We start from the raw sequence: 15,604 nt of genomic DNA, 5'->3' as shown, positions 1-15,604 counted from the left end.
TTTTTTTTCGGCAGTTGTAACGGGGAAGTGACTGTATGTGTATCAGACACAGCTATTAAAAAAAAAGGTGATTTCATTCATGCAAACGTGTATATTATTACTATTTTGTCGCATGATTTCGGACATGAATTTCATACAGTTCAGAAGCAGCAGTGAGATTGAAATATCAACATACCTATAGAGATGACCATTGGTTGCTAAACATACCGATTTGGCAGTCCAGATCAAGGAACCAGCCAATAAATGGTATATATTTTCCTTCTCTAATTCAATTCAATGTATTAATTTCTTTATTTCCATCTTTGAAAAGACATGATTAAGAAAAAACTTTGAATTTCAGAAACTCAAGTCCTACAGGCCTACCGGTAATTGCAGTGTCGTTGATTTTCAATTGACAATTAGAAATGTATGTCGCATAACTCACATTATTATCAAACATGACTCTCTTTAAAAAAAGATCGAGTGAAAATATTCACTTTCGAAGGAGTGAATAAAAAAAAAGAGTGAATTTCGAGTGAAATTGGAGTGAATTTCGAGTGAACATGTTCATTTTCACTCATTTTGGAGTGACCGCACGGATCACTCGAAGATTTTGGACTTTGCCACAATAGTTCCGTAACAGTAAATTAACACAAAATCTATAATCATCGTTTGATGATAAGAAACCAAGTGTTGTCTTTATCATATTCTATAAATACTTCACGTATACGTTGTGATACCAAGGAGGTACTACGTACGATACCTGCCCGTAATATGGGTCATTCACGTAAACAAAAATCTCGGCCTCGAATTATACGATTGGTAACAAAAGCTATCATTGATTTGAAATTGTAACACAATATTTCCATAAAGAATAATTAATAAACCTAAATAAAATGTCTTTCAGGGGGTTTTACTAAAAATTATTTGATTAAAACATTGTTGATTCCTCCGTACCGAAACTTGTGTATGGTTCTATCACATCGCCTCCAACGTATACATCCTATACTATAATACTCGAAGTTGTTGTTGTTGTCGCGGCCTTATGTATTTCCTGTTTTATTTCGGCGTTGCTGGTTTGTCTATCTCCTCCCGAGCCGTCGGCTCCGGGCAGTTGCGACCGGTGCCGTCGGCCGCAGGAGAGTATCCTACATCGAATGGCGTGGGTTTCGTCCCCTCTCCGCCTCCGTGTCGACGTCGAGGACGAAAAAGAAAAATTAATTAGCTACATGCATAATGCATTTTTGTGCGTGACGAAAGAGCCGAGCGTTTCAATATTCACGGAACCTGCGCTGGCCTCCTGCTTTCTCGATCTTCCATCTTTTAGCTTGCAGAGACATTGGGGGATACTAAAGATGATGGTGCAGCGAAATCTCTGACATCTTCCGGCGGACGCGCACGCACACACACAATGTACCTCGCAGAACTCTACACACTCTACACTGTGTGTATAGTTCTGTGCTGTACCTTTGCCTCCGCCTGTTACGTGTACTGAATGTATTGACGATGGTTTCACGAATCTGTGTGTGCGTGACATGGACTACAAGGGCATTTACGTACAGTTCGCCATTTGGCGTCCCCAAATGAAAACAACGAACGTTGGTTATGTAATTGTATTTTGCACAACTGCAGAATACTATATGCAGCTCAGGTACGTCATTTAGTTTGCTCGCCGTTTGCTCTCAAGTCCGGTGTCATTGTACGCAGACTGTTTAGGACGCGGCTAATATTATATTTGCCGATCGTACCCTTACATATCAGATTACACGCGCATCTGTGTCCATTCGTTTACTGCAGAGCTGCTGTAATCATACATATTCATAAGATGAGCGGACGTAGAGGAAAACCTCGCTTTGCCGACCGCCTATTTTTAAAATTGCAAGTGGAAATAGAATGTGTGGTTCTATGGTCTATCAAACCAAGTTTTGGTGACAAAAAAAGAGGGAGCAAATGAAGACGAATGCAGTGATGTATATATTCTTCTTTCTTCCATAACATGGGAAAAATATTAAAGAAAAAAAATACGAGGTCGTGAGAACCTACTCCCACGGGTGCCTATTAAACCTGATGACTATGATCTCCCCCTCCCCAAATAATAACAATGATGATAATAATAATAATAATAATAATAATAATAATAATAATAATAATGATAAGGATAATGATAATAATGATATAATAATAACAATAATAGGAGCAATAATTGTAGGCCTAATATTAATTATGATAATGTACAATCTGAAGCAGATGTAGTTCTATATTGATATGATATATCAAGCCAAGTTTTGGTGATTAAAAACAAGGAGGGAGCAAAATTATGAAGACGAAAATATCTTATTTTTCTCTCATAACGTGGGGAAAAGAAACATGAAAAAAAAACACAAAACAAACCGAGGCCTTGAGACCAGCCGTGGATTCCCGCGGGTGCCCGCGTGGATGCAAGAGCAGGGGGTAATCAAAGTCATAGTGTTAATATCTTCCCGTTTCAACGGGAACAACCTGTGGGCAGAACTTTCGGGGAATCTCATTTGCGTTTTTGGTAATTTTTCCCTGAATGTTTTTGTTTTTTGCCCTGCGGAGGTGGAAATGTGTGTGTGCGTGAGGGGGGGGGGAGGGGTGAGGGGCAACAAGACAACTGTTGGACTTCAACGGGTGCAAATAACCCCTCGAAACTCAAGTTCTATAATAAAAGCAAGTAGTGGCGGGAATGATCCCTACCAATGGACCGGATCGCCTGGCATATACTACAAAAATGTATTATAAAATTTCTGGGAAGGGTGGTCATTTAGAAGACAGCACAATTAACGAAAGAATGAGAAGACTTTTCTTTTTATTTCTTCTATAAAAATGTGCAAAATCGTATTATGAGAAAAAAAAATAAAACCCCTCAGACCCGTGGATTTCCACGGGTGCTGCTAGTTGTTTATAACAATATAACGCTCAGTAAGACTCAATTTATAGGCGCTTTCACATCAGCCCGATGTTTCGAAATAGCGCGCTATTTTCTGACTTGGGAAATTAAAAAAATATCTCGAGCTTGGATTTTTATCGGGCTGATGTGAAAACGCCTATTGTGAACCATATAACTCCATTCTGTCAATATCACCGGTGGAGCTCTATTGTAGCTCGATCCATGGCATGGGTAAGTCAGTTTGTATGCTGTGCACAGTGAAATCAGTGAAATCTCGACCACTATAATTATACTGAACAAAACAGACGATCCCATCGGTGACAAAAACCCGACAATTGATAGTATATATCGCATTCTAACTAGAAGTTTCCATGAAGTATATACAACATAAATATGTAATCAAGTCACTGCCAGGGGGTCTTACTTAAAATAATTCTGATTAAAATATTTTTGATTCAAATGATTCATCACATCGCGTTCGGTACGTGTTTACTTATTTTGTTTACACGCGCTAAGCAGAATAAAGCAGAATGAACCATTTGTCAAGCAGGTAAGTCATATTATTCATGACGCGATTGACAATACAGACTTTGCCACAATAGTTCCGTAACAGTAAATTAACACAAAATCTATAATCATCGTTTGATGATAAGAAACCAAGTATTGTCTCTATTATATTCTATAAATACTTCACGTACAAAACGTTGTGATACCGAGGAAGTACTCCGTGATACCTGCCCGTAATATGGGTCATTCACGTAAACAAATCTCTGCTCGTTAGCTTTTTTTCGGCAGTTGTAACGGGAAGTGACTGTACGTATGCGGTAAATTTTGATTTAAAAAAATGATGATAAATGACCGGACGATAGATTGCCTGAATTTCACCCCAGCATTTTTTTTTTTTTTTTTTTGGGGGGGGGGGGGGGCTGTAACTTCACAATTAATTTCTATAAAAATGTAGTGTCTATACTAATGTATTTTGGCTCATTTGGAGGTTGAAATCTTGATGCAAACTTCTTTCGTTTCATGTGTGTGAAGCTGCAGCCTGCAATATAGGTGTAGCGTTTCAAATATTGGCGTCGTCTATCTGTTTGGATACTTTCTGAAATGTCTTGACAGAAAAAAAAAAATCGGAAGTTACCGATCGAGTTTTTTTCCTACTTTTGGGAATTGTGAGGGTGGCTAGTCGCGATTATTCAATAGTGCCTCACATGCGCTGATCAAGCCTGTGTCAAGACATTCATAAACATATCTCTGAGCTGGCGGTTTGAACATATCAAAAATTCAATCGAAATCCATCTAGGATCTTTTTTCTGTGTGTGTGTAGTAGCTAGTACACGTGTGTCTAGTCTTCAAACTTTCATGTTCGAATAGATGACAAAATCGTTGATGCCGGTGGTTCTCAAGTACAGACATACGTGAAATATCTACAGTCGGTGCCATAATCATTCAATTACTTTCTTCGGACTCACAAAGTTTAGTACCCAATGGCACAACCTTGGATACAATAGTATTCAATGGATGGAGCTGTACATTGCTAGACATTCGGATCATTTCCATAACAAGGTAGGTAGGGATACTGGTATCGGCGACCCAACACGTTCAATGGGGTTACGATACCGGTGTGTGTTCCACCGTACACCAAATGAAGCAAGTGGCTGGGCATTGGGTATTGTGTGTGTTTCTGGTGTGTGTAGGCCTGTACGGCGAGAGTTGGGAGAAGGGGAGAGAGATTCTGCCGAGAGTCCTTGGGGAGCTCGCAGAGTGATAGGAAAGCCTAAAAATAGATGTGTTTCGGTCAAGGGGTCAGGAGGGCCTGTACTTGGTGGAATGGAAGGCGTGGAAGGTGGCTGGAGTTTGGCTCGCAAAACGCAGAGACAGTATCGTATTGCAATGGAAACGGCAGGTGGCGCTCTGTATGTAACGGTCATCCTGATAGATGTTGGAAAGATTTTGCCTTCTTGCAGCAAATTACTATGTACTAAATTCGTAATTTTCTCATCTATTTTACCCTGTAACGTGAAACGAACCATCGTGGATGTTGATACTATCCTTCCTCAACACAATTTCATCAAGTATTCTGCAAATACTAGCAAATAACATTCTGATACGCCACATAAACAGGAACAGGACCATTCCTTTAAGACATCACATGTTGTCATCATTTTTTTTTTTCTGGCTGAAAATGCTTTTGCAATGAAAAGTGCTTCATGTTGATTTTTAGCACAAGCACTGAGTCTGTGTTGTTACTCCTGTCTTTGAGATTAACAGTCATGCATGTTAATTAACAAAGCCTTAGTTATGCATAGTTTGTGAAGGATGTCATAATGCTACAAAGCTTGCAGAACTAAACTGCAATATTAGAGGCACCGACAAAAACTGTCAAAGCCCAGCATTCCACATCAAATCCAGGAAGGGTAAGCCTGTAAAACTAAAATTTAAGAATCTTACAACTTACCCAAGCTGTCTGTAAGCTCACAACAGCATACGGGTGGGTAACCAGTGGGTCTTGCCACCACCACTTGCCTGTGTTAAAACTGCACCTTCGCCCTCAGCTGGAGAAGTACAGACTCTAGTTGCATAAAAAAGGGGGATCTTGATGAATAACATGAGCGCTTGAAGTGTCCCTGTCAGGCTAGGAGGGCTTTGATGAAAAGGGATGGGAAGCAGTGTTTGACATGCTTGGAAGATCACCTTGTATGGCCTGTCTGTGGACACTCCACTGTCAACAGCTTTGTCCAACAATCAGTGTCTCAGACCAGTGCATCCATTTCATTGGATTAGCAAAGAGGATTTTGATGTCCTTTAGGGGTCCCCTCCTTTTCAAAGAAAAGGAATACTGGCACCTTGAGAACCAAGTGGATAGATTTGGGGAAGTTACCTTAGCTTCTTACTGCACATAGGAAGACGGAAAAGGATTCAGCTGTTTTGTATTTACATAAAGTGTGAGATAGATGGACTTCTTCCATGTATCCCTTGGTGCATCCTTGTCTACTCCCCATATCTAAATGAAAAGAATCAAAAGAAGTCAAACAGGTTTTCATAGAATAGATGAATAGAAAAAAAAATAGGAAGAAAAAATGGAAGAGATGGTTTACGCAACCATATCAACCAAATGTTCCTTAGTTCCACAACAACAACAAAAATCATTTCTCATGAAAATTACACATTCCATCAACTTGATAGTGACATAGTGGGGTAGCAATTAATTCCCCATACTTTCTAAAAGCAGCTATTTAAGTGCTCTTTCATAATGCTAGAAAAATGAATTTTTGTGGAATTTTCTTTATATTGTTGTCCACACATGCGTCACAACCTCTAGTAGTCTCCTCAACCAGTGTTTCCAACACCAAAACTTTATAAAATAATTGCTTTTGCATCGATTGTGCAATTTTCCTCAAACTTTCACGGATGTGTTCTACTAATGTTGCTGCTTTTACTCATTCCACATTGCTCTTTGGGTTTGGGTTCCCTTTAAATGCACAGGTGCCAAATCTTTATAGAGATATGATCTGGTTTATCAAAATATGTATACTTTCAGTGGCTATCACAGGTAAATTATTGCAGTTTTTTGTGTTTGTTTTTTGTTTTGTTTTGTGTGGGGGTTTGTGTGTGTATTCTAGCTATACACAAATTTGATTTCCAGAGTGTTGGTACCCTTGAAGGTGAGATTAGCTGGTGGATTTGATGTTGCAAGGGGTGACTCACTTTCTGTCCTACTGCAAATGCAATGTGCATCTTCTGCCTTATCATGTTGAGGATTGTTTTGTTTTGTTTTATTTTGTTTTGTTTTTTTACACATAGAATGGAAAAAGTAGGAATGTATAGGGGTATCAGTATCTTTATGTACATGATAGGAAACACACTAAAAGCCTCTGTTTAAGTGGTACATAATACACTTCCCTCGTAACCTTTTGCCCCGAAGAACGTTTTTGTGTGTCAACATCTCTTTGGTTATCTTATCCCCTGATAAAGTTATGCAAAGTAAACTTATTGATAAATCGTTCGGTAAAAGCCTCTGCCCATTGAATTGACAGTTCAGGCTCCTCATTCCAGTAGAATTTATGTAGCACCTGGGCGATATATTTCTGGATGGGTCGTATATCTTTCTGCAATGCCTGTCATTTTTTTTTTTCATATCTGATCAGTCAGTCTCCTTCTCTTGTTTGCATTAAATCTAAATTTAGCATGCAATATGTTACATGAGTATTACTATCTGTGATATTCCTTTCTCCAGGTGCCTAGGCATTTAGCTAATCTTACCAAGCTTTTTCAGCAGCATCCAGTTATCTGTCCAAACTTACGTTTGTTACATACTCAAAAAGCTGTATCAATTTGGTGATCCCTCGCATTTATCCCCAAGTTGAATTATCCTTCGGGCTTATGCCAGGTTTAGTGCGTGCATGTGTGTCACACACAACACACACTCCTATAGCTTCTGACCATCCAAGCATTGAGAATTTAGGGTTTCTGGGATGAAATCTGAACTAGGGCTTTCTATAGCTCAGTTGGTAGAGCACCGGGCTAGCAATCAGGAGGTCTTAGGTTCGAATCCCGATGGAATCCCATTTTCTTTGCTCATTTTTCCAAACTTTTAATTGACTTAGTATAAAAAGTGAGCAAGCCCACTCAGATCCCCATTTCATAAATCAATAGCAATCAATAGCAAGTTATGATAGTTGTTATAAGCTACTGAAATCCTTGCATCTGACTGGCTAACAGCAAGTTTGTCATAGAAATGTGGCAGTTGTTGCTGATAACAAGTTTTATGAAATGGGACCAGATGTAGCTATGTGCCTCAGTTCAACAGGAAGGCCATAGTGACACAATAAAGATTACAGGAATTGGATATCAGTTCATTGGTGATTAGTTTCCAGATACCTGTGCCAGTAAGCAAAGAAAAACATCAGCATGCATGCCGAGCAGAAAGCAGATGCTGTCACATTTGTCCCATCTGTCTATTCCTAAAAGAGATCTATATAGCCATAAATCAGTGATTTGGGGCATTTTCATAGTGAAATTTAATAAGGACATTAAATTGCCATGATATTTATTGTGTCAGATGATATGATTACTGACCTTGTTTGTGAACTTTAGTCATCAAAGCGATGGTCAAAAATCTTGACAAAGTAATTACATACTGTTTATTTGAGGATATTCTACCAGATCATTTTGTCCATTGCTTTCCAAGTTTTATGTTTCATCTCAAATATTACCTCCTAATATTAATTTGTATTTTGTGGGGTTTTTTTGTATGTCTTCGTAAGAGGAGCAATAACAATCTTTTTTTTTTTTATGCTGCAGGAAACCAGGGAGTACATAATATGTGACCGTGCACCTCAAAACGAACATAAAGTCGCACACACTGATTTTGCGTGAGGACTGAAAATAAGTGAAATGGGTCAACCTAGCCGAACTTGACTTTTTCATATTTTCTGAAAGAGCGGGTCTTCTTTTACATTATGCTAAAATTTGGTATCATAAAACGGGAAGGATAGTGTGTTTTTTCAGCAGATTTTCTCGAACATTTTGGATAGAATAGTGTGATTATGTGTGTCTTTAGAATCCCTTTTTCATTTCTGAAAAACCTTGTCCACACTCTTCACTTTCAACTCTAATTACTTATGAAAGGATAATGCTACTGCTTTGAAAGTTGGCATCAATTAGGACAGAATGTGTTAATGAGGCATGTTTAATTTCAGTTTAATCTGATAATCCCTTCATTGTTGTTACTCTGGTGGTTTACTTAATGTTTTTTGTCCCATTCATCGCACAGCCAGCACGGTTTGGTAAAGATTAAGCGCTTGAATAGACACTGTACTTCAGAGCCTCTTTTCTCAGTTCACACTTTTCCTGAGTTTGTGCTTTCTTTCCAATATTTAGATAGGTTAGGAGAGTCCATTTGATTTGAGTTATACGTCATTTTAAAGCTTAAAGTCTGCTCTTTCAGAATATGGTCTTAAGTAAAAATTCATGTCTGGTGACTTTTTGTTTGTTTTGAGGTGCAGGGTCACATATAACATTCTTAAAGGCATTATTTACCATTTGCAAATGAAACAAAAACCCAGCTTTAGTGCTTTAAATCTGAGTTAGGGATAGAAATTACCAATATCTCCTTATATCTTAGGCTTTTTTGCATAATTTCTATGTGGTAGGATGTTTTGTGATACAACTGACCTACACATATGCATCAAACGTGATATCTCAAACATTTTTTTTTTTTTAATCATTGCTCCCAGTGGTCAATAGTACCTTTAAAGTCCTAGACATGGCATCATTATTGTTTGATTAGAATGCAAATCGCTTCAGATACTTGTGTGTATTTTGCATATGCACTTATGTGGTGCTTAACCCGTTGAGGACGAGTCCCGAGTATACTCAGGCAGGTGTCTATGAGAAATGCGTGTTATAGCAAAATCAGTCCGTCCTCAACGGGTTAACCTATATTTCTTTTTCTTTAAAGCATGATATCTGTACAGTAAATGACTAGATTATATTTCCTCTTCAATACCAACCATGGCACCAAGGATGCTTAAGGCACATTTTTTGCTAGTGATTATGCATAATTTTAGCAAACATGTCAAATTCTGAAGATAGCTTGATTCAAAGCAGATAGAAATGAGCCCCTACAACTTTTTCTGCGCTTTGAGGCTTCACCGCAGTTCAGCGACAAAAAAAAAACAACGTATTAGTTCAATCACTTGATGTAATTCTCTCTATTCATGTTTTTACTAATCCTGTTTTCTCCTGCACATGTCATGGATCAAAGTTCATACATGTGTTCATCATGCTATAGGGAAAATAATTGACTTAGAGACAGGTACATTTGAGACAGGACCCCCTGTTTGTGTGTTTGTGTTACACAGCACTTACTAGTAACTCTTTCAGCCAACAGCTTGTTATGATTTTACGTGATTGTGCAGTTGTGTCACAACACGTTAACTTATTTTACAAGTCGTCAGGGCTAAACACATTTTTTTATCCAAAATTATGTTGTTAGGTTCACTGACTGTTGGTGATTATACTTAAAAAATAGTCTAAATGTCAAATTTAGCACTTTCGCATGTCATACTTTCAGTATTCACTGCGTGCCAGTGTTTGTTTAAAGTTTGAATTTAACGAATCATTTTATCTCTTGTTTCTTAAATCAGTTCCGCCTGCTAGTTTTGCAAGATATTTGATAACTTGCAGAATGAATTTTGATTAGTCAAGCAATAAGGAAGGGGAAAAAGCTTGTTTATCAAGTCCTAGTTTATGTTAAAGGGACTGTACAGTTTTGGTTGAGTTGAGGATTTAGCTTTTAACATTTTGCGAGATATTCAGAAACCTCTCTATGAGATGTCAAAGAGCATGCAATTCTAAGGGGTATCAAAAGTTTATTTGATGAAAATTGGTTTTTAAATGGCTGAGATATCCAAAAACGAGATGAAACAAAGAGATCCTAATAAAAGGCGTGGCCTGTTGCCTTTATTTATCATCACTTTTTTGGATATCTCAGCCATTTGAAAACCAATTTTCATCAAATAAATGTTGAATCCTTCTTAAAATTGCATGCTCTTTCATATTTCATAAGAGGTTTCTCATTATCTCACTTAGGAATGTTATAAACCTGAATCCCCACCTCAACCAGTACTGTACAGTCCCTTTAAGCCATTAAAGTCTAGTCCGAGTATAATCAATTTCAAATTCAATTGAGCAGGTGTCTATAGGAAATGTGTGTTGTAGCAAAATCAGTGGGTTAAATAGGTAAAAGGAATGTTGGAATACATTCTGTACATACAGACTGACACAGACACATGCATAATATAATAACATATGCATATATGTATGCATATATATGTGTATATATGTATGTATATATGTTTGTATGTATGTATTTATGTGTGTTTGTATGTATGTATGTGTATATTTATACATTTATTCATCTATCTTTTATATCCATATGAATTGGACACTTAGATTATTTTACTTTTTTATACATCTATGATTATCTCTCTTTACTCTCTTCTCTTTCTCTCTCTTCTCTCTCTCCTTCTCTCACTCTCACATATGTCTCCTTACAATAAAAAAGTTATTGAAACTATCAAGCACTGACGACATTCACACAAACCACAGCCATGCATGATGTGCAAGAAACAATCGTGATGTTCAAAGTGAAAATTTGAAGGAAGATATATCATTCTTTATTAATCCAGATACAAATATGACAAGAACATACACCAATACAGTCAGCTGCCAAGTGGTGAAGTAAAAGAGAATTATAAGAAGTAATAAATAACACATATAGAAGAAGGGATGGGTTAGATCATTATTTACAACATTGGACATAGATATGACTATTTACACATCACTGAGTAGAGACACAAGTCAGAATAGACATGAAAAACAATTTCCTTCATAAACTGTGAAAACGAAAATCATTAATTGTTAATATTCATTTCTCTCCCTCTTTTTTTTATTTTTTTCATGTGGATTAGTTTGACATATTGTTTCATATTTTTCCATATCATTTGAATCTCTAAACATTGTGTCTTGCTCAGTACAAATTTGTTATTTATACACATGCTGATAATTCAGATTTTTTTTTCAATTTTCTTGTATTGCCTATCATTAACATGTCATTTTAGCATTGTCTCTGTGGCTTCAGTGTACATATTAGGTTGTTAAAGCTAAGCCAGTTGAAAGAAACACAAAGCAGTTTACAAGACTCTTCACTTTTCCACTCATATCACTATCAGTTCAAAGAATACTTTGGATGGAACCATTTCACACATTTCTGTGACCTCACCAACATCGCCTTGCACTTCCTTTACTTTGAGTGTACATGAAACATGACAGAAAACATGATAAAACATAGTGAAACACAATGAAACATATTGTAATGTAACAATATTGCAGCACAAAGTGAAGGAAGAAGTCTGAGCAATATTTACAAATATAGATCACATGACATAATACCCTGGTACCATTGCTGTGAAAGCAGCATTTTGAAAAACAAAATAGATCATGCAATATAGTTCCATCAATTCCCCTCACAGTCATGGTGAATACTCAGAATTAATTTAGATGAAATTGAACACTGTCTGACCTGTCTCAAGTAGCAAGGCCACCAATTATCAATCAATGGTCTCATAGAAAAAAAAAAAACTTCTACAATGCACTGAGGTTCATTGATGTTTTAAGTTCTGTGAAGAATATTGCTGAACATTTGTGTTGTTCTCAATAAATCAGTGGCACAAATTTTCATTGCTGGATGTTTGTTCTTTTCTTCAAAGCAGCAATCTTTTCTCATTTTAAAAAAAGTCAAATTTTTGTCACCAATCTTATATGAATGGGAATGTGGAAAAAACACACATAGGCATACTACCCGTTTCTGCTGTTGTTGTTTTCAACGTGGGAAGTAAGAAAAATTTGGCAGGATCAATCAATCAGTCCAGAGGCGTGGGGAGGGGGGGGGGGGAGTTCTCTAAGCCTCTCTGTCAAACATGGGAGACAAGGCGTTGACAATCTCCGGGGACTCGTCTGCGACAAAAGCTGACTGGGTTGCCACGTTGGACAACGGAGCGGCCGTCCGTGCACTTTCCTGGATGGACGAGGGGTCCACTGTGCGCACGACCTCCCTGGCGGTGTCGGGCGCGAAAGTGCGGACGGCCTCCCGGGTCTCGCTGCAGGGGGGAAGCTTCCTCGTGGCCTTCTTGCACTTATACTTGAGGCGGCGTGGTGAGAGATTCTTGCACTGCTCTGGGCAGGTCCAAGCGGCGAGTCCAACCTCGGCAAACTGCATCAGCTGCCACTTGTACTCGCGCTGGCGGAAGCACTCATTGTAAGGCTCGAGTCCCTCCCAGGCGCAGGTGCCGTCGTCTTGCTTCATGCAGAAGCTGTGCTTGTTCTCGCAGTCCTCACTGCCAAACGTCACAGAAGCCAGGGGGTTGTAGAAACAGTTCTGCTTGCTCCACAGGCCAGAGCTCATTTCGTCAATGATCTCGCTGCCGCCATAATAGCTCATGACAGTGGATCCTCGAATCTGTGATGGCAAGAAAAGATTTACAAGACTTTAGCATCTCTGATATTTTGAGACATCAGTAACCCTTTTTTTCCCCTCTCTCTTGTAGTTCACAGAACAACTCAGGGTAATTCTCATTTACTCTATTCTTTTTTGATTGGGTGAGTATTTAGATTGTGCACCTGTTGTGAAAAAGAAGCCCAAATTTCTTAAGTGGTTGTTACAGTTCCAGAAAAGAGGAGAAAGAAAATGGCAACCTCCTGCGTCAGCAGATAAAGAGAGCTTAAGTGCATTCGTCTAAAGTATTGCTACAGTACATTCTATTTAATACCATTTTTCAACTTAAATGTTCATTAATTTCAGAAATCTGCATGATGCTCAAGAGTACCTTCATTGTCACAAATTAAAATTTGTATTCATCCAAAAATGAATGGCAGATGATGTGGACTTTTAGATGATGGATTAAAAAGAAACAAAGAAAAAGGAGAGAAAAAAAAAACTCACCCTACAGCTGGAGCACTGTGAGCCATAGGCTCCCCTGATGCCTCTCCGCTGGGCTGGGGTGAGGTCAGACCACTTCTCTAACATGCCACAGGTGGTCACTTCCATCTTGTCTCCCCGCATCTTACCTGCAAGCCAACGACAAATGCCAAAAATGAAGATAAGATCAATGGACTATTCCCCAATTGTTGAAAACAACGTACGTACACCTTATCAAAGAGTCAACTTCCTGCACTGAAATGCAAGCATTGGTATTCCCACGAAAATTCACACAACATCTTTGAAAGTTCACTCATTCATGAGATTATTTTAAAATAATTTTGTCAATCTTTTTTTCATTGTTTTGTTTTGTTTTGTTTTTCAATTCGGCACAAAATAAAGCTGACTCTCTTTAATGATTATCAGGTAAAAATTGAAAATGACCATTTCTTAAAAGCAATGATGAAATAGGATATAATTGACAACGTATATTTTCTGGATATTAAAAAAGAAATACTTTTGTTAAGAAACTCAAATTTAAAACCTGACAAAGTTTCAAATGGTTGTTTTGAAGGAAAAAAAAATCTAATGCATTAAGATAAAGACCTTGCAACAGAAATTATCAGTTTCTTGCATAATGAATTTATGTTCTTCATCTGTATTGATCAAGGGTTGAGGTTCAATGCATTGTGTGTTGTTCCCTCCTATGTTTCCTAGACGTCTTCTCTAAATGACGAAACAGAACATCTTTGAAACTGTATTTCATATAAGTTTGGAAAGAAAAGGTCACGATTTAAACTTGTACTCACCACTGATGAGGTAGCGAACTCCCATTTCCAATGTGTCAATGTTGCAAACATTCCTCGGCGAGTAGATGGATACGGTGCGCGTCTTTCCCGGGATGTGCTCCTCCCCTTTAAAGATCGCCTCCACTTTTACTTGGTACTCCACATCGTAGGCATGGGAGGAGTAGCGCACGGGTTCACCGTTCAGCCCAATGTACTGAAGAGACTTGGGTCTCACCTTGAATACTGTGGGAATGAATAGAAAAAAGGGGTATTGTTTAGGTGGTTGAGTGAGATATGTTATTCTTTTCTTTCTGTCTCTTTTTTCTCCCTTTCACAGAGTATTGACACAGCGTGTATACATAATGTGTGCTATTCTTCTCCATTATCATTTGAAAAAATTGCAAAAATATCAGTTTGTGCTTGTGTGTATGTATGCAGAGTCAAGTTAAAAGCAATTAGATAGGAGTTTTTCCATCATTCCCAGGCATTCCACAAGCCGTGAATAGGAGAGATGAAACATTTTGGAAAAGAAACTTTTTTTTTTTCAGTAGTACAGCTGCAAGATATTGCCATTGCATCAAACAACTGAAATGCTTGTAAGAATTATTTTCCGTTATTGTCTGAAAGTTGCACAGATCATTTAATGCTGGGGTAACCGCATTTTAGATCAAATGAACATATTTTGGGTTAAATATGAGGAGTTGTTGAAGAGTCATAGAACAGACCAAACTACACAAGAATGTGACTTGATAGTAAGAATGGAATATATCACCAAAAATGCTTTTTTTTTAATTCTTGAAAGTATAAAGTAGGAAAACTCACCAAAATGGGCTGAGCAGAACTTTTGCTGGGAATGCTGGATTGGGCAAGATGCACAACTGGCCGTCACCTTGGAAACACAGATCATTCCCATGATGAAGAGGACAAGGCTGATGAGTGCAGACTTTGGAGCCATGTCGATGGTGTTTCCTCACAGTAAATTTTTTCGAAGATGAAGATAATTTTTCAAACAGCACACAGTTGTCTAAAGTTGAGCACAGATTGCAGCTTTGAATTTCCAAATGATGAGTATTTGCCACAGGTTGTTGTATATAAAGGTCTCCTCGTAGTAAGAGCAGGAAATTTAATTGATGAGCTGAGTATGAAGACCGCCAAACTTTTCTCTTTCCCTGGGTCCTTTTGGTTTCTCTACTCCACTTCACTCTGTTCTCTCTCTCTCTTGGTTGTGTCTGGTTGGCTGCTAGCGAGCAACTGTTGGCCAACTGCAGCTCGGCGATCCTTATTTATGCAAAATTTCCCAGCCAAACAGAGACCCCGGACGCTCTGTGACGTCCAAGTTTTGCCCCGACACTCGGCACTTCCTCCTCGGTGCATTTTACACAAGAGCACACGCCGTCTGGGGTGTACTCAAAAGACGAGAGTAAAAAAAAAAGTGTGTGGGCT

At 38.3% G+C, this 15,604-nt stretch overlaps 1 protein-coding gene across 1 annotated transcript; it reads right to left on the bottom strand.

The window, feature by feature from the left end:
* Positions 1-12,356: 12,356 nt before the first annotated feature.
* Positions 12,357-15,385, bottom strand: LOC139716638 (metalloproteinase inhibitor 1-like). Its single transcript, XM_071628166.1, has 4 exons — positions 14,984-15,385; positions 14,183-14,404; positions 13,398-13,522; positions 12,357-12,914 (listed from the first exon to the last, which is right to left on the bottom strand). The coding sequence occupies exons 1-4, from the start codon at positions 15,114-15,116 to the stop codon at positions 12,357-12,359; spliced, it is 1,038 nt and encodes a 345-aa protein (XP_071484267.1). The 5' UTR covers positions 15,117-15,385.
* Positions 15,386-15,604: the final 219 nt, after the last annotated feature.

Source organism: Diadema antillarum, unplaced genomic scaffold (genome assembly GCF_040938485.1).
Source record: "Diadema antillarum isolate AM-2024a unplaced genomic scaffold, OU_Dant_1.0 scf00000068, whole genome shotgun sequence".
Classification (NCBI taxonomy): Eukaryota; Metazoa; Echinodermata; class Echinoidea; order Diadematoida; family Diadematidae; genus Diadema; species Diadema antillarum.
The sequence above is the reverse complement of the archived record's forward strand: the minus strand, read 5'-3'. Positions and strand labels throughout refer to the sequence as shown.

What these genes read in the sequence shown, in the direction of transcription:
- LOC139716638 (XM_071628166.1), bottom strand. Translation starts at nt 15,116, where the DNA reads ATGGCTCCAAAGTCTGCACTCATCAGCCTTGTCCTCTTCATCATGGGA. An exon ending in AGTTCGCTACCTCATCAGTG is followed by an intron (nt 13,523 to 14,182) that starts GTGAGTACAAGT and finishes GTTGGCTTGCAG; the next exon opens with GTAAGATGCGGGGAGACAAG. An exon ending in CACAGTGCTCCAGCTGTAGG is followed by an intron (nt 12,915 to 13,397) that starts GTGAGTTTTTTT and finishes TTGCCATCACAG; the next exon opens with ATTCGAGGATCCACTGTCAT.